Source organism: Cataglyphis hispanica, chromosome 1, assembly GCF_021464435.1.
Source record: "Cataglyphis hispanica isolate Lineage 1 chromosome 1, ULB_Chis1_1.0, whole genome shotgun sequence".
Lineage (NCBI taxonomy): Eukaryota > Metazoa > Arthropoda > Insecta > Hymenoptera > Formicidae > Cataglyphis > Cataglyphis hispanica.
This window is the reverse complement of record NC_065954.1, coordinates 17,736,569-17,757,211: the sequence shown is the minus strand read 5'-3', so window position 1 is coordinate 17,757,211 and position 20,643 is coordinate 17,736,569. Positions and strand designations below refer to the sequence as shown.

Sequence of the window (20,643 nt, the reverse complement as noted above, 5' to 3'; positions counted from 1 at the left end):
AGGGTAAAGGGGATTAGTATTTCAATTATTTGTACAATAAGAAGCGTGACCGGGCGGCGCATGTCGACGAACGATATATTGAGTGGCGGAGTCGCGTGACCGTGTTTATTCGCCGTCGTAGCCTCAACGATTGGTCCTTTGAACGTCGCTCTTCTCTTAATTCTAATACACTGAACACGGTAATCCGACCGTATAGCGGTAAGACCTTCTCCTAACTTACCGACTCTCACCTGAGTCAGGTGCAATGAGAATCACCTGGTTCCATCTATATGGTAAGGCAACGTTTAGCTTGTGATCGATTGGAAAAAATTATTGTATAAAAATATTATTAAATATACTTTTGGACAAAGAAAGAAAATTACTTTTGAAAAATTTAAGGCAAACATCAGAAATGTATTATATAAATAATTTTTATAGAAATATTTTGCATATTTATTTAGCTTTAGCTGATTTGTATCTTAGCAGCTTCCAGAATTTATAAAAATACATTTTGCTTAAAGTGCATATGCATATCAAAAATCTAAAAGCGATGAAAAAATTCCCAAAATATGAAATATAATATAAGACTCTTAATCTGATGATAAATGCTTAAAGATATAGCGTAATCTTAGTCTGATATAAAGTAAAACGTGGAATTTAAAGTCATATCATATATTGGCTTTTCGATTGAGAATACTGGGAAAACTTTTATTTTTAAAAGTATAAATTAATATCAAAAATAAATTATGATTGATATCGATTTGCCGAGGCTGATGTCATCGTATACATTTTATTTTTTGTATGTAATTTACATACATTTTACCGCGCATTGCTGATTTAATCAGTTCCGACATAGCCACTTCTCACAACAGATTCGACATAAAGCGGATTTATTATCGTAATTTATGAGAGCGCTTCTGTTGCCTCGAAGGCAAGCAAGGGAATTTCGGAAATAAACGATTCTGCCAGACATTAATCGATAGTATTATAAATACAAGTGTTTAAAAAAAATAAATAAGTATTATATTTATACTTTATATACTATATATAATTTATATATATATATATATATATATATATATATATATATATACTTTAATTAAATAGATTTAATTATAAAGGAGAGAGAAAGAATTAAGAAAAGTTAGCAAATAAAGCTTGCAAATTAATATTAATTAAGCTAGTTAAATACAATTATACATTTAAGATATATTAGATATATTAGATATATTTAAGATATATTAGACGAGAGTTAAGAATTGGTTTATTATTTATTAATACAAATATATATAGCTGATGATCGTCATGACACTTAAATTTTCTTGTAGCATGTAAAATATTGTTTAAAGCAAGAAAACCAATTAATTACGATTTCGAGTGGTTAAGATAGATTGTTGTAGAGCCACTATCGTATAGACGTCGAGTTATGGAAATACGAGCAGACATATTCGGTGGAGAAAATTGCCTGGCCTTCAAGGACGTTCACTGCTCCCAAAACGCGCGAGTAATATGTCGCGGAGTAATTCCTGTCTGGCGCCAAGATAATGAAGAACCAGTCACAGTGTCGTTGCTCGATGAACGGATATCAATCCCATCCACGCGTGAGTATTTGGGTTCTCGAGTTCCATTTCGATCGCCGCAAGCGACGTTTAACGGATTTGGCGAAATGGCTTAGAGATGTCGTCTATCGTAAAGATATTAAACGACAAATAGCGCTATGACGGTCGTCGAAGAGTTACCAAAGCGCGATTATTTCTTATAATTATTATAATGAGTACTAACAATAAACTACATATAGTACTGATAGTGAATTTAGAAACGTAGTCTTTCTATTTAAATTTATTTAAAAAAAGTTAACTCTCTGCATTAGAATTTTCAAGAATATTTATTTTATAGTTGAGGTAAAATAATTGAAATATTTTATCTTTATGACAATGAATTTATTACAAAATTGTCGTTGAAAAATGGCGATGGCTGCACACACAGCACTATACACGATGTTTTAATAGTGTAAAGGTTGTTTAGGATACTTATACGAGACTTATAGAGTTCTTAGATACATATACTTTTATTTAACGGAATGTTTTAGAAGTGTACATACGGGAGAGTAAAATGGAATATATAATTGAGATGTTACTTATAATCTACGAGTGTGAGCAATATGCGAAGGATATCCGTATATAATGTGTCCAGAAATAATCGGATGTTTCCGTAGCTACTGTTTAAAACAGAAGCGACAAAAATTTCGAAACACCCATACATGTTTCTTGCGGAGTTTTGCGAAGAAAATCTCGCGCTTAGGATATATGTTTGCTCGCTTGATATTGCATGGCGAGAGGAACTATCTCAAAGGACTGAGGTAATGAGAGAAAATGGAGCTATAGTTTCAAACGTTAAATAAAATAATCGACGCTATATATATATTATATATATATATATATATACGCAAAAAAAAAAAAAATACTGGAACTTTCTCGCTGATTGAGATACTTCCTTTGACGCGGGACAACCTTAAGATCTAGGGAACTTACAATAAGCTAGGAGATAGACAGAAACGCTGCCGCGACAAGTCGGTTCATCCATCGCAACTGCGGGGTCCGCTCTTTAATTCGTGGGATCGTTCTTTAAGGAGGACCCTGGCAGCTGCAACTTTTTCGTTTACTTCTTCATCGCAGAAGCGTGACCGCAATAAAAGCATACGAAGGGAATTCTTAATCTATGATTTCAGAAGCTATTAACGTTAAAACATTCAGACGCATTGTTGTTTGCTGGCGACTTCAATATCACGGTAGCATATGTTTAGGTATCATTGAAACATAAGTTACATAAGTCTGAATATCATATATGTTGTATAGGATTCGACAATAAATTATGTAGTGTACAAAAATAAGAATTAAATTTAATATTTCTTAAATTTTAAAGACAATAAGAAAAATCTGAATGTTTTAGCGTTAACTTTGGCATAATAGCGAGTAATTCGTAAATCCCCTTTCAGCAGTTAAATTAATCTATAATCAATACAGATCTCTTGCCACATACGTATACACACACTCACATAGCATCTTTCTAATATACAATACAAGAAAAGATTGATTTTCAATTGATATCATATCGTATCAATCGATTGATGATCTTTGACGACATTTCGATTTATTATTTAAAAAACATGACAAGAGATCATCGGAAAGACATCGCGCATTATTTTTGTGTTTCAATACAAATCTTTTCGCGAAATTAAGGTATTAAAATATTCCATTATTTTAGCCAAAGTATTTTATTTGGGTTTGCGACAACTTTGATTCGAGATTTTTTTTTTAACGGAGATCACAGATCAGAGATCAAGGATCGCAGGTTTGCCGCGAGTGCATCCTCGACGAAGATGGTTCTCTTTATCTGTAAAATATTCAGTTGCAAAAATATGTATCGATACGCAAAATCTATCAATAAAAGCTTCAAATCGATTTCAAGTTATTGTTGTACCGATATCGCATCGAGATTAAATATTTTCTTAACATTTTATCAAGCATTTTGTTTCTTTTGTCACGCTCACGTAATTTTCACGTTTATCTTGTAATTAAAATAATTAAGCAACTATTATCATGCATCAATTAACATTTATTATCATGTTTTTTTTTAAATGCCAAATTATTATAAAATGTACAAAAAAATTAATAATTAAAATCAAATTAATAATTCTGTCATGGTTGATATTACAATTGAAAATCGTCTAAGTCGATGCGTATCGTCACCCAAGTGCAAGTTCTCGCGTACTAGAAACATTTTAATGATTCCGTTCTCGCTTCGAGAATCTTTGCGAGTCACAAGAGAAACATTCGATAACCACTTCGATCGGTTGCCACAATCGTCAAAGGCCATCGAGCAGCATTGCGCACAAAAGTTCGTACTTTCGCTGCCCAAAGTATAACTTTCATCTGTCAGCCTTTCGCAATCTGAATCTGAACATCGAGATCCGACTTTCGTACGTCGGTTTCGGTCGACCTTTTGGTCCTCGGCTTTCGATGACGCGCGCGGCGAGTTGCCTTGGTCGATCAGGCTCTTTCTTAGGTCCTAAAAAAATATCGTCCTTAAAATTAATTGTTGAGGCAGTTGAGTTGGCAAGAGCAAAAGAATCAGTCGTGTTCGTCTCGTCGACGATGTCGCCGAAGCCACCTCGTCCTCTTCCATCTTTCTTTTCCTACGTTATCGCTGTGCTCACAGAGCGAGAAACTTCATTAGAGCGTCGTAGATGAGCTGCGGATTGATGGTTCCATCGGCGGTGTACCTGACACCGCGCAGTGAACCGTCGTCGTGACTGACGACGCCGTACTCGCCCACGATGAAGCCGTCTGGTGTCCTCTCCTCGACCCTGTACTTTCTGTAGTTCCTGCCCTCGACTACGTAGCCGACCTTGTGCCCGTCCTCGGACGCACCCGGGGTTTCCTTCGTTACGACCAGTTGCGGCCCGTGGACATTGCCGTTGCTGCTGACGCTGACCGATTCGTCGATTTCGTAGTTTTGCTCGTCGGGTTCACCGCCTTCCTGTTGACGATCCACTGGTTGGCCCTCGGAATCATACACCTTGCTAGGTTCACTATATATCTTGGCTGGTTGCGAGTAAATTTTGGCCGGCTCGGAATAAACCTTAGCCGGCTCCGAGTAGATCTTGGATGGTTCGGAGTAGATCTTTTCCGGCTCGCCGTAGATCTTGGCGGGCTCGCTATAGATCTTAGCGGGTTCGCTATAAACCTTGGCCGGTTCACTATAGACTTTGGCGGGCTCGCTGTATACTTTAGCCGGTTCTCCGTATACTCGCTCAGGATCGCCGTACACCTTGGCCGACTCGCTGTACATCTTGGCAGGCTCGTTGTAAGTATGCACAGGTTTGTACGTCTTGGACGGTTGACTGTAGTGTTTCGGGCCTGATCGATTGTAGAGCGGCGCATCGTAATGACGTCCCATCTTGCGTCCTTGAAGCCGATCCATCGATCCCTCCGGCTGTTCCTCATTCAACTCTCGTTGCTCTGAGTTCTCCACAGGCAGCTCGTAATTCTCCTCTGTCGGCAGGGTGATCGCGTCGATATCGATAATGCGCGTGGTCTCGTCGGTTTCTCCGTTTCTGTTTTTCTCTGCGAACGGGGAGACTTGCTGAATTCTTGGCGTCATAGTCACGTGACCGCGCCAGCTCGTTCTCAGCGAATCTTCGTCGACGGAGAATTCGCTTCTGTTGGACTCCGAGACGATGTTGCTGAGCTCTTCGGTGACAAATTGGGCTGGCGATAGCGTTGTCGTCGTCGTCGTCGTCGTCGTCGTCGTCGTTGTTGTAGACGATGGCGACGTCGATGGTCTGTTGATGGTGCTCTTTGTCGTGCTTTTAATAGATTCTCTAGTTGATTGATTAATAGTATCTCTGTTGACTGGAGATTCCAAACTTGGTGGTCGTGTTACTACCGCGGCGTTGTCGTAATGCTCGACCCGCACCTTGTATGGTGTAGCCTCGACCGTGGACGTGACGCTGACGCCGATCACCTTCTGCCGGCTGACGCTTTTGCTGATGCCGGATCCATGGGTTCCGTTCGATCTTGTGATCGTTTGATCGTGGAATACAGGCGATGCGATCGTCGTCGTCGTCGTCGTCGTCGATATCGTCGACGCACTCGACGGTGTCAGACGCGTTGAACTTATGCCACCCGGCGTGCTCAGAACGTCAATCAACGACGCCAGATTCTGTTGCCGGTGCTCCAACGTTCTCTGGCTTATAGGATAGAAGCGCACGACATCGTCGCGTCCGCCCGTTTGCGGCCTCGACACCGAGATCGGTCGACCACCGCTCGGATTTCGAGATATTCGATAGATCGACGCCTCGTGCTGATGCGTCTCGGCGGTCGCGCTGTCAGCCGCCGATGCAGCCGCGTGTTGACCGCGCCGGAAACCTCGGCGTCGTTGCGGCGTCGGCGCCATGGCGCCGTTTATAAAGACCGACAGGAATTCTGTACCGGCGAGTACATCGTTCTTCTTCGCTGGAGCGCCGCGTGTCTCCTCCCAGACCAGAGTCGCCTGAAATATTACCTGAAAGACACATTATATTATTTAATATTGTAATTCAAATCTTGCCTCAGATATTTATTTTATAATCGGACAAAATATATGTGTTTTATTAAAATATAAGTATTTTATAGGAAGTACAATAATGGGCGCATTTTATCGGTAAAAGATATTCATGATAGAATTCTTGCTTTAGTGGAGTTTAATAGGAGATTGTATATTTTTCGTAATTTTAATTTTAAACAATTTTAAAATAAAAAGGCTGTAAATTAAAAAATTTTATAAATAAAATTAAATTTTTGCAAATTTTGTTAATTAATTAGTTTAGAAACTTTCTATTCATATCTCAATATTTTATTAATTGAGAAAAAATTATTGTGAAATTATTTCGTGAAAAAATATTAACACATGTATATGTATTAAATATTTCATTTTTATTTTATATCAAATACATGAAATTTGAATTAAGGTCATAGAACAGTAGACAAAATTGCAAGAAAGAAGGCAGAAAACTTATTAAATATTCAATTTACATTTACTAGCCAGGAGAATAAAGAACAGCACGCAAATCAAGTCGTATCAATACTCAAATTACAGAGTAAAATGTCCAAGTAAGGAAACGGAGGTAACATTTACAGGATGTAACATTTTAGTTTCGACCTTTGTATGGCGTCATTAAACGCACGCGAAATCGGCGAGCAAGTACTTTATACTGTTCTCCCGCGAGAGGAGCGAAGCGAAACGCGAAGAACGATGCGATCGGTCGGCTCTCAAATCCGCTTTGAGGGGCGTTAAACACTTTTAAGCGTCCCGCGTGCATTTACAAAGACGCACGAAGGACGCAGGCAGGTGTGCATCCGTGCGATTTATAAATTATTTGAGACGCGCTCGCTCGTAAAGTCCTCCAAAGGCACGCCAGCCATTCTCCTGATGAAAATCTCGAAAATTTTTGCAGCTCGTCGCGGTTTTGCAATGCATTATTTTCTGCTCTCTAAATATCGAAATTTTCTATATAGCGCAGCTATAGCTACATATAAAAAATTCGAGAAGAATGAAAAAAGAAGATTTAGTATGTTCATTTAAAGTTGAAGTTGATCTCAAAGTCTTTCAACAAACAGCGGCTCTACATAAAATAAAGATTCCATAAATTCACTAAATTTTATTATAAATAATCTATAAAATTTTAAATATAAGAAATATTTTTGGAAAATGTCAATGTTCATTATTTTATGTAAGTTTCATTTACATCACGAAATATGACTCTGTAAGAATCTTTATGAACTATTCATTTCAGCAATTCTACGCTCTAACGATTTATTTGCAACGTCCCGTGACTTTCAGCTCCAAGTACGAATTACGCGGCTAATTATCGTCCATCCTGATTATCAGCCGCCAGCTTATCGATCGTGTTCTTAATCGATTTCCAATCACCGCGTATAATAAAATACGTGACTATCGCAACTGTAATAAGATACTTGGATGCTCGAGTTCTTTGTAATCGCGACCTTGAGAGATTGCGGGGTAAGAACCAACGTCACGAGTACGATATTTATGCGGGAGCGAATGGTTTATCGGGGTTCTCGCTCCTCCGCCTCGTAAGGAATCGCACATGACGGGCGAGATTATCGTTTTTACGTAACAGTCTTATGTCTAATAATGCTGGAACCATTATGCGCTCGGGATTCGCATTTGCAAACAATAGCGAGAACTGCTTCGATACAACGATCGACGAAAGAGGAAGGTGAATTGTCGCGTAGAAATTCATACATTTTGAAAATTTTGATAAACCAAGCATGTATAGCAATCAACGCTAATGCAGAGAAAAGATCTAGTTTATATGAATCGCGAAACTACATTTTTTTATATTTTTATTCTTGTTATTCGTCGCAATTAAGGAATTTCGTGTCTACTGCTGCGGACCTTGAAGCAATTTTAACCATTTTTTTCTGTGCTTCAATACAGTAGTATCTGTATCTGAAATACTCGTACATGTTGAACCAACCTATATTTATATGCTTTTTGATTATAGTGATCATCACGACTACGTGACTTGGATCGTGCGAACTGATAATGAGCGATGGATCTCACCTGACAACAAACGCGGTTTCGTGGATGCAAAAAAAGACAACGTTAGAGTGTGTGACGTTTCACACACCTAAAGAAAAACAATTTGACATAATGTCATCGTTAAAAGTTGATCTTCGTCTTTCGATGTGCCGACAAAAGTTCACGAAGAAGAACAAATTTGGATAGTTATGCGACAGGATATCTCTTGAACACGAGGAATACGAGAGAACGAATCTTTCGATTTATCGGCGATCGTAATAAATCGCGCAACATCGTGAGCGTTTTAAAACAAATTCGACGACAATTAGGCATGCGTGTTTCTCACGTGTCGGTGAATACAAAAGATAACAGTCGCCGCCGACAAACATAAATACTTGATTTATCTGTTATTACGCGATTGCCCGATGACATTCGCTACGCACACTATAGGAGAAAAGACGCGTAGGGAGAAATCGAGTCACGAGTCGTAAGGATCATTGATACAGACACGCACTGTTTCACATTTTCAGGTAAGAAGCAGGAAATTTGTGTGCAAAGTAAGTGTTCTTTTAAAGAACAAAAATATACATTTCTTTAAAACCAAACATAAGCTATATTTATGTTAAATAATTCATAATAAATTTAATTTTGCGATAAGTTATCAGAATACTATAAAATACATATAAAAAAACGAAATATAAAAAATATAAAGCATAAAAAATAGTATATTTAATAAGCATATTAAAATAATAGCCAAATATTTTTGTTATAAACTTCATCTAAAAAGCAGAAAAATAATAAAATTTAAACTCTATAAGATCTTTAAAAAGAGTTTTGATGACACTCATGGATCCTCCTAAAATTGCAATAATATTCATGTGTCAAGATAAACGCAAATATGTGTTTCAAGAAATTTGAGAGCGATGAAAATTACTCCGATTTTACATCAAAATGCATTGATTGATTTAATGCCGAATTAATGCTGTATTAACTTAAATTAGTTGCACAAACATTCCACTTTTAATTAGCTATTAGCTATTAGCTAATAGTAATACTCGATTGGCAATACTTGTGTATTTCGTAACGCATGTTTAATGGTATTATTACATTTTGTAGAGAAAATAACGGGAAAGAAATGATACTTTTGTTTCTTATTGCATACGAGAATCTTTATACGGATTACATGCGGCGTAAAATACAATATACAAGACTGTGAACTTAAAAGTTTCCGGACCTCCCGAGTTCGACTTTATTGCCGAGCTTGCTGCAGCGCATCGTATCTCTCATCGCGAATTTTGTATCGCTGCGAATTTTTACGACACCGAAAAGATCGCTGCCGTCTTGCCTTTGATACAAGTAATAGTTTGCCCGGTTAAAGATGGTTAAAATTAAGCTTACGTTACACGTTAAGCATTGCTAGATCCACAGTTTGTTTCATTATAACTTTAAAATAATTTTATTATAATTTTTCAATAAATTTAATTCATCGATCAAATGCAGAAAATAAGTAAAGGCTAAATAAATATAATTAGAGTGAACAATTTATTTTATTGCTTAAATATTATTATTTTGATATGAGAGATTGTGTTTATGATTGGCACACGTATTTTTTTCAACTTTCTCGCAAACATGACAGGTAACTATCCTTCTCTTTCAGCTTCTTATACTGCGCAATTTCTTCAATCGTAAGAATATGGCTTTGTTCTATTTTTATGCGTGGAACATGAGAATGCAGAGTGCGCCTGAAGCCGCTACTGATCACCTCGCCAACAGGAGAAACGAAGGTGCAGAGAAAGGGCGGGGTACGGTACGAGAGAGGGATGGCGGGGGAGAATTGCAGCGTGGGTGCAAAAACAGCTACTTTACGATGCATTATTTTCGCTCGGCTCCATCGTCGATACTTTTTCACTTAAATGGCAAATTTTTACGTCATTGACAAAGAACGTGATAAATGCAATATGATTAATAATAATATGTTTCGAGAAGGAAAATATATCAAAATAAAGAATAAAATCTTTATTTTGCTGGACCACAAATCTCCGGGTTTGACGCCCACAATGTTATGGTACTCGCGGATTTTTTTTTATTGACGACGCTGCAAGTATTTCGCGGCGGATTTACAGCGCGCTCGCAGGACCTTGCCCGTGCCTTTATTACTTATCGCGCGATTGCGAAACGGAAGACAAAGGGACGGAGGAGGAGTTACTCTGAATAAAGCGGCCGAGATTCGCAAACCGGTATCACCAGTACGATACGATTAAACGACGGCAAATGCATCCGTGTCTTGAGAATAGACGCGCCAGTTCTATTAGTTACTTTTACTCAAACAAGTGTTATAAATGCATACGAGTCTGTTGCGAACAGCTCGATGCTAGGTCATTTCATATATTTAAAGAATAAAGACATGTGCTTTTTTATATCTCTCTTTCCTTTATTTTCTATCCTCCTCTTTCCTATATTCTAAATTAAAATGGAATTAACAAGACCGTGATTTCCAAGTAATAATTGGTAAAAGATTTTTTCATCAAATGTTATTTAATTTATTAATTTTTTTATCCAGCATATGTATCGAAAAATAAGAATGCCCGTGAGCCATTAACAGAGACTCGAACCTTAAAAATTTCCTCGCCCGATCTTATTGTGCGGATTTATTGTATAATTCTCTCGTATCATATCGGTAATACGTGTATACGTTAAGGTAAAAAAAAAATAGATTCTAGCCCATGGGCGACGTGCTAAACGACCGTGCTCCGCGCGGTTAATTCTTTCTGAGAGATTAATACTCCCCCCGGGATGGTTATCGATGCCATAACGGCGGACGCGCGGGCTCGATGTTTGCTCGATACTTGCGTATCGGGAATTAATCATACTGTCTTCGGCTCGTGCGCGTTCTCATAAATTTCGTTCGCTTTATACAGGCGCGCAGAAGAATTATAAATATGCGCGCAGGATTAATATCCGCCGATTTATAAGGCTCGGCGAGATGTTAAAAGGCGCAAGCCGCGAACTGTGGTCGAATAGAGCGTGTTGGCTTTCCTGTTGAAAGGAGAACACGTACTTCGTCGTGCGGACACCTCGGCTGAGGTCACCGCAACGGGAGTCGAGTCATTCCCGAGTATGTGCGTCGGATATATCTGCTTGCTCGCGCGCACGCACGGGTAATGCATTCTCATAATCGATGCATCCCACGCGACAGCGTCGTTTATTAAATGAAAGAGCGACGATCGTGCCGCTCGTGTTACGAGACTTAATATGCGCGATGATTAATGATCTTTCGACGCGGCTAAATTAGACGCATCGCTCGCGCGTGCGTACTTATTTTTTGAACGGGATACATCTGATATTTTTATTTAATGCGATTCTTTTTTTGCAAGCATATTTTTTTTTTTGAAGATACGCTTATTACGAAAAGCGCAAAGTTTACCACGTCAAGGTCCATCATTAATTATATACTGCGCATAGGATTATTTTTATTGCGGATGTTTGTTTTTTTTATCTCTTAAGATAAGTTTGATGGACGATTAATTATGCTAATATATCTGTACAAACTAAATCAGAAGTAACTTGTTTCTCGTCACGCTCACGCATCTGACAATAAGATCGAACGATTCCTTTTCGCGAGCTAACAAAGTCATTACTTCTTTACATTGATTATTCTTTGTCGTTCTTCATTTATTATTCATTACAAATGCATTATCTAACATATTATAGTACCTGAAAAGGAGTATGATTATTCTCGAGCACAGATATTGGAAATCAATTTAAGTAGAATAGCGCTTTTGATGTGTTGATTAATTGCAAATCTATGAGCTAAATCTATGAGTTAAATAATTGGAATATAGTTTTGCGACTATTAATAGATAATAGTACGAAATTGACTTTTTAGTTAATTACAAACGTTTATCTAATCAAGTTTTCAATATAATTAAAAGATATTTTTCATTATTGAAAATTACAAAATACAATTTATTTAATATTTTTAACACATATTATTACAAAAGAATTCCACATATTTTGACACGTTTTATTTTGACATTTCGTTGTATCGCATCGCATAAATTGCTTGTAATTTTTTATACATAACATGTCAATAACGGGCAATAATTATTCCTTCTTCAATATCTATATACGTCGAAACCAATTAAAATCGGATGCCCAAAACGCTTTTCGAAGGTGAACGTACCCCCGGAAGCAAAGTCAACGAAACATGTGATTATATGATCTATATTCCGATTAAGCTCGAAATCAATGACACGGCAATACATCGGTCAATAAAGAAGCGCAAGAATTTGCGTGGGTACCATGAAGAGATGATGTCTTTAGATGGATTTATCCGAAGATACTCGGCGAGAGTTATAAACAATATGCAGGTGCGGCTCGTCTTAAAAGACGATCCCGTCATCGCCAAAGAATCACGGATTTGTGAGCAGACGCAAGGTGGGCGCGAATCGAGTTAATGCCCTCGCTCTCGTTTCGACGTTTTTTCGAGCGTCCCTTCGTAAGTACATACCTGCGCGTTCCAATTTCAGCTAGACGAGAAACAAAAAACTTCTCTTCAACACCTGAACGCGTGTCATTTCCTCTAGTTTGTTTCGTACGTCAAGATCTTTCAAATAAATCAAATGTCAGAATTTTAAAGCGAATAAAGTAACTTTATGATTATGTGTAAAATTTGAGATAAATCTCACGAACAATGATTTTGATTTTCTTTAAAGGATGTATTTTCATTCATCATTATCAAAGTATAATCCAATTTGCTATTAATAAACTCTGAATATAAGGGAGATAAACAAAGTAAAATGCATATCAAATTACTGCGTTAGAAAAATTTATCGATCTCTTTTGATTCTTCTTGCGGCTTCTATATCCGGTTCTCCGTGATGCGGATACAAATACGTGAAGCATATGATCGAAGGATCTTTCGAGTGATAAAAGTAAATGACACGAGCAGGTTCTGAGGAATCTGCGAAAGAGATCGACCAAGGTTGCGGTTGGGTGTGGTACGCAAGTGTAGACATACAGTGCGCACAGAACAACTGTATAGGAGGATGAAATAGATATCTTTATTGAATTCCGAGTCAATCTCCTATCGAAAAAAAATTAGCTTGGGAACATAATTTGATGTCAGCTATTAATATGCAATTTTTTTTGTTTTTTAGTTTTGAAATAAATTTTTGTTAAATTAATTTAAATACATGCTTGATGTGTGTGTGCTTAATTAGTCATTCATAGATTTCGAATTATTTATTCGTAATTCGATCCATATCGAGATGCTCCATAACCTTAGCACGAACGTTATATAATGATTTCGAGATATCATTCGAATTGATCTTAAAAGCCTGAACAAGCAAGTCGCGATAGGGAGCTTAAGAATGCGAGAGATGATACCTTCAGGGAAAGTTCTATCGATACGCATGCATGTTCAAATATGCCATGCATACATTCATAAGCAGTACTCATAAATAATAGGAGCGCAAAAGATGTAATTAAATTGTGTTGACATAAAATATGTAAAGTACGACATAAGATATGTTTGCGCTGCGATATACGACTTGTAAAACGCAATCGTTAAGTTAAATATCTTAATCCGAAAACTAATGATTCCGAATTTACACCTCGTCATGGATTTCATCTGTCGTTCTTCATACGCGATTACGTCGCATGTTATATTTTTTATGAAGCATGATCCGAAAAGCCTTATCCTAAATTAGCATTGCCGCGTAAATATTTATTTCGGATAATTTTGGTAAAAAGGCAAATTATGTAATTATTAAGCGATTACTTATACAATTAACACTATGTAGGTCTATAAAATACGATTTTAAAATAATATGAATTAATATTACAAAAGCTGATTCAGCATGATATGCATATTTATTTTTTATTACATTAATGTAGAGAATTTTTTAGTACAGAAATTTTGAATCAGGAAAAATAAAATAAAAAATGTAAAATATCATCTATTATTATTTTCATTTTTGGTAAACGTAGGCATAATTTTTTTTACTAAAAAAATGATTTAAAAATCAAGATGTGTTAAATATTAAACAAATAAGTCGGCTGCAACTGCTCTTTTAAATGATACTTAAATTTTCTACGTATCGGAATGATGTTTACTTCTGTTTGAGCGATACTTTTTTCCATTAAAAGTATCCTTCGATCGGTATCAGGTATCCGTCGATTTATTGCCAAGACAGTCAAGGGTCAGTTTTCAATGTCCGTCGAGCGAAAGTTTAACTAGCGTGCGTACGTCGACAATGCTTACACAATGGAAACAGTGGCGTAATTTCGTACTCCGAGTCCTGCCGTCGATATAAATACACCCTCCCACACGCGGCTTCTAAATAATTTATGTAAGAGACGCAGGCGAGCGCGTTTGCACGTCTTATAAATGCGACATGACAAGCGACGCCTGAAGGAACCGCCAGATTTTTAAGCAAATCGATTATGCAAGTTCGGAAAAAATATCCCATATGAAATATTAATTATTATTAATACTATATGTATATCTGTATATTATGTAATTAACGTATAAATTTTTTTGCAGCTTAGCAAAAAATTGTTTTAATTATAAATGCAAACTTGTGTATAAATCGTTTACTTCATATATATAATTTCTAATTTATTATTAAATCTTAAGTTTTAAATTGAAGATCTCTACAATTCTACAGACAAGTTCTTCTATCTTTATTTAAATAAAATCATTCATCAGATCAAATCCAATAAAACTATGTACATTGGTCAAGATTGATCAATATACCTGTCATGCTTGAATAAATATCGTTGCAATTCTATTCTGATTTCGAGAGGACAAATTTAAAGTAGATAAGATTAAAGATAAAAATAAAAATGCATTACGTTTTTGAAAACGTTCATGCTTTCTTCAGCATTATAATCACGAGCTTACAGCTTATCATAGAGGAGTCCTGTATGTATAAGAAAGTTATAATGAATATATTGAAGATATTCTCGGAATGATTGAGTCGAGTCGCGACTTATATCAGATACATCATCCTAATGATTTTCTTGTGCGTGGGCGTGTTCTCATACGCAACGTTCGCGTGAGATTCGATTGCGGATCAAACATCGGAATTGAAAAGTCAGAGAAAATTATCTTAAATTGCTAATTCTAAGGCATATATTAAATCTTAATTTTATTAAATCTTAATTTTATATTTTTAATCAATTAGATTTAATGTAGAATGTTAAAAGCCATAAGTTTATGCGTATTTATTATGCAGATGCATCTCATCATTTTCTGATGCAAATGTAATGAAAAATTGCCAGCAAGATCATCCTCACTATTACTTCATTCAAATCAATAATTTATTCTATTTACATTTATGGATAGACATCCCTATGCCATAATTTTCAACGTATTGTTATGTTTTTTATTCTTACGTTTGTAATGTTCGCGCAAAAATTTGACCGCAATATTTTCACGCTGTTTTGAATGAAAATGTCAATGCGTTCGCAGATCAATTTGCAGTAGGAACCGTCGGAGTTACATTCTTTCGTCCGCATTCGATACGGAGGCGTTGCCTCTGAAAGAGAAAGTTCAGAAATTACGGTCGATTACGTGAAAAAAGCTTGTTCTCTTTTTTGGTCGGATGAGGAAAGAAGATCCCGTCGACCTAAAGCAGACAAAAACCATGCTTCGGTAGAATGGCAATTTAGGGCTCTTAAAGTGTGAGACAATGACTTGTAAAGTGATGCAATAATTATCTCCAATCATTTTTTTTTTTCATACCGTCTTTTCCTCACAGAAGGTGTCATTGACTTTTCAAATATGTTTGAAGATCAGAGAAGAATATTGAGATTTAGTCAAGATATTTTTGATACATTATCTATTGAGCATAAAATATTCCTTTTTGTAAAAAAATAAAATAAAAACAAAATATTGCAACATATTCTTTTAATTTATTAATAGAAATAATAGCGAGTTTTTTTATATCTATTTGTATAATTTTTGAAAATTTTTATCATTGTGCTGATATGAGATTACTTAAATCTTAAAATAAAAAATTAAATTATTTTTCACGTATATTCATTGTATGAGAAATATCCCGCTACGGATATTTTCAGAAGCTTACCGTAAATCAACCAAAACATGTTTGTTAGTTATAATATAAACATTAAACATAGATATTACATTATGAGATATACAAAAAAGGAAGGAAAGAAACAAAAGGAATAAACATATTATATTTTATATGTATCAAGAGACAAACGTTCGATCCCCGTGATAGTGAATTTATATACATTCGTATAAAGAAAATCAGTTGATTGAATAATAAAAAACTTCGCATTCATCACAAGACGACGGAAAAGACGGAGGCGGCTTTTTCTCGCATATCTGCGACGGGACAGGTAGATTACGTTGCATTATAGACTCATCAAGTAATTACTGGGGGATATGGTATCGATTCTCCGTGGAACGGAGCCGATAGAGGGGTTAATAAATCGTTCGCCTTCGATATCCGTGGCGGTGTAACTCTTGGCAGGACGATATATGGTCGCAGCGGGAGACGTTATTACCGACGATGCTTCTTATAATGGTCGGCGAATGAAGCGATAAACGATTATTGTACCGGCCGGTGGACCGGTGCACAAGAATTGGCAAGTAGCCTGCCATCGGTTTGCTGCAGCCCTTGTCAGATCCTCTGTAACTTCGACGACAACGGAGTGGCAATTACCGGAGTAAATGAGAACGAGTGGTAGTAAGTGTGGTATCCGCGTACAGTCAGTGTCGAAAGTACGGCAAAAGTATTCATGATTTGCGTGCGTAATTATAAAATATGTCTATATATCATATTAAAAATATTTCTATATAATAATATTATATATATATATATATATATATATATATATATATATATATAAATTTAAAAAATGTAATTTACAATTAACAACTTAAAATAATATTAATTTGAATTGCGTCAACGATTTATCGTAGATCATCATTTTTGACAGATCCTATTTTTTCAATTCAGAGACTCGCTTAAAATCTATTTCAAATTTTGAAGTTTGGAAATATAAAAACTTATTAATTTTGTTCTGGATTTTATTAATAATACTGCAAGGGGATCATCAACGACGGTTCATGATTATGGTAATGTCGAACGACTGGCACGATGTCGCCGGGTATCATTGAGAATTAGTTATTTCAAGTATCTTATAAGTGGACAGCGTCCCGCTCGGAGCGATTTCTCGTCGCGGCCTTGCGCGGTTACGTCAAGAAAGCAGAGCAAGAAGAGAGACATTTAGCCACCGACACGGCATAAACGAGGCGACTCGTGCGTGCGCATGCGAGCGGAGCGAGTACGATTTGGTTGAAGGTAAATGCGATTACACGAATTGCGCTCGTGATCGTGAAAGGTTTGCTGCGCTATATACTTGCATCTAAGAGCAATACAAGAATTAAGCCTAAAGTTGATCTTATTCTCTTAAAATTATTGTCTCATTTTTTTCAGAATTTTTTTAGGCAATCAAAATGATTTAAATATGCGTCTGAAAATTATATTTTTAGAGCATGCAATTTTTTTACAAAAAATACTTTATATTAATAATCCGTATTATCAAAACATTCATAATTTTTCAAAATTATTTTTATACATCTTTCTCTCAACAAGCGTCTTTATATTCCTCTCCTTTTTAAGTCCATCAGTTGAGCCATCAGTTTCGTGATAGTTGTATCGTCACATATAGCATGTTTGCTCCGATCTTTCGTAAAAATTCCGACGCGGCTATTCAGATAAACGCAAAGACATGTATATCCGACTCATTGCTATAAAATTCCATCTGAAAAAATAATCCGCGTTTATCTCGTCGATTTATACGAGGTGCGGAATATTGCGAGCGTGTCGGTTTTCAACCAGATTTTAATTGAGACATGGGTACACAATGGCATGTGTTGGCGCGTGCAAGGACGCCGAGAGTCTCTCGTCGACGATTTCGAGAACGAAGGGAAGAGTATGTCGTTTCTCGTCAACGGCACCCTGTATCTACCGAGAATTTTTAACTCATTTCTCATACCGTGTTCTCGGCATCTTCGAATCGAACAAAGTGAGGCTCGTTCTTGGTAGACACATGTCAGACGATCATGATGTTAGAAGGACAGCGCGCGCGATAAGAAGAGGAGAATAATTTCGCTGGGTATGTGTCCTTATATCGCGCGCCGCAGGACGTTTTAATAATCATTCTCTGGGATAATCGCGTGAGAGGCGCGTAACCGAAAGAATTAATTAAAACGGCCCGGAACAGTAATAATCAATTATTACTCTCGGTTCTGCCTTTTTCTTACTTTTATCCGCCTTGTTTGAGATAGAAGATAGAGATCCGGCGTGCGTCCGGCATGCATTCGGTCGTCCTTCACGCGGCATTAAAGGCGCTTGAGGTAAAATCTATAACAGGATATCCGATTCTATATATAACGGTAGCTTTGTTTAAAGTAGAAAGAGAGGGGAGAGAGCAAGAGGCGATATGCATTTGCGTGCGTAAATGTCACAAAGAAAATTATAAGTTAACTATATACTATGTGGGCTGTTTGACGTAAAATGTGTGAGCGTTGATTTTTTAATTACGGTTATACAACGCTTTTACCTTTAATACGACGGTTACATCATTCTCTCGTAATCGATGTAATCGCACGTTGATGTTGATTTTTCAACTCGACGTCGCGTCAAAATGTGCGAAATCCATCGGAATGTTTATTGTGATTTCAAAATATTTTTATCGTTACGCGTGGAAGATCAGGAATTTTTTTGAAGGATTCACGAGTGCATCTCGCGAAATTATTCGTGATGCGGCCGATATTTTCAACGCATAGTGTTTATCATTAGCATTAATTTGCTAAATTAAATTAAATACAAGCCAAAGCGAATTCTTTTATTCGTAAACGCAAGACAATATTTTCGTAAATTTCTCTTTAATTAATATTATAGTAAATTAGCGTTGTATTATTTTTTTACGCCCGCGAAGGCTACTTGAAAAAATCCTAATAAAACCTCTCATTGTAGCAAACGTTGTCTGGTTTTCGTATTAAGCTTGTCGCACTTAAATCTCATTACATTGAATTATACGTGATGGACATTGATTGAGAAATACAAGTCTCGTTCCATCTATGTCCATTATAATAAGATTTCCATGACGATAAAGGATATAGTTAGGCTGTCGTTGTATGCGGCAAACTTCGTCAAGATTTCAAGGCAATCCTGTCACCTTACTAACTCGTTTATTATAATAAAACTGCCGATAACAATTGTACACATTTTCATGTGTAATAATTAACGTGACAATTATAAACTACTTGATATGTAAAAGAGTAGCGAGAGAGAAAAGGGGCGGGAGGCACAGAAAGAGCTCGCGGATTAGAATCGGATGCTGCCATACGAACAGATATAGGTCAGAATCGTAGCTTTTCGTTTCGAGAACAAGTTATTGCTTACTTACTGCTCGACGGGATAGATATAGGATAGGAGGTCTCATCTAGGAGGTGGAGAGCCGCGGCTATACGGCCTGGCATTTACTCACAGTTATGTGAAAGGCATATCGCTTGGTATACTCAAGGTATACTTCTACATAGTACGCACACTTGCACAATATGCACCGTGTACCGCCATTATCGCGATACGACCGATGTCGTCCCAACAGCTAATAATCGTCCGGAGAGAAAAGATGCTACAATTAAGCGAGCATCGCTCCATCGTATCGTTCAGTTACACCGACGCGAATCGGGTATGTCGATCGCGTGTTTCTTGACGCTGCGATATAAACACGCGACGAGGATGATTCGTTCCACGATGACGCGTGCTTGAATCTTTCAAGCGATATCAACATAATCTTTGCGTGATATAATATTAGATTCGTTGGAAAATAAATTATAAAATTGGAAAGTGTACATTTACTTTGTCTGATATACAAGAATAATTATATATAGGGATATATAATTATTAATGTTATATAACGAGCGAATTAAAACAAATGCACTCCAAACCATAAAATGGCTTGAACGTAAATCTTAAAATAACATTAACTATTAATCTAATCACTATATCTCCGACGCGGAATAAAGATATATAATTTAACGCTGTTTGTTTAATCGCTTTTTAGAATTGTCGCAACCACGTGCGTCACTTTGAACGTGGTCATTTTTGACGGTTGACATTTTAATTAACGCAGGCCGGCGGCCCATGCTGTCGAGCAGAGAAAAAAAATCGTGATTGACTGCAAAATCTTTCTTTCTCTCTTTCTCTTTCAATCTTTGATTTTTTGTTCCTTTTTTGCCAACTTGCCTATATAAGTTTTCAGCATGTCGTGAAATAATTGCGATAACGGACGTAGGTCTCTCGTTAATTATCCATCGCAATAACTCAATCAGGATGGGTGGAACACGAATTGTGCGTCTGGAAGTTGCAAATCGCCGTCGTATATTACTCGGCAAAAATTCATGCATAAGCTCTAACATATGGCATAATAATTCTCGATATCTGCAGCTAACAAGCCGTCGTACGAATGTCCGACGTCTTCTAGAACTCATTGAAAAACCGTTAAAACTGTAGAAACCGTTAAAACAGC

The 20,643-nt window shown here is 36.7% G+C and overlaps 1 protein-coding gene across 1 annotated transcript in view; it reads right to left on the bottom strand.

Moving 5' to 3' along the window:
• Positions 1-2,020: 2,020 nt before the first annotated feature.
• The window catches only part of LOC126857548 (location of vulva defective 1), a 37,118-nt gene continuing 18,495 nt past the window's right edge, over positions 2,021-20,643 (bottom strand). Inside the window, exon 2 of the mRNA XM_050607107.1 lies at positions 2,021-6,045. Coding sequence (XP_050463064.1) covers positions 4,192-6,045 — 1,854 coding nt within the window. The 3' untranslated portion in view covers positions 2,021-4,191. The remainder of the gene's footprint in view (positions 6,046-20,643) is intronic.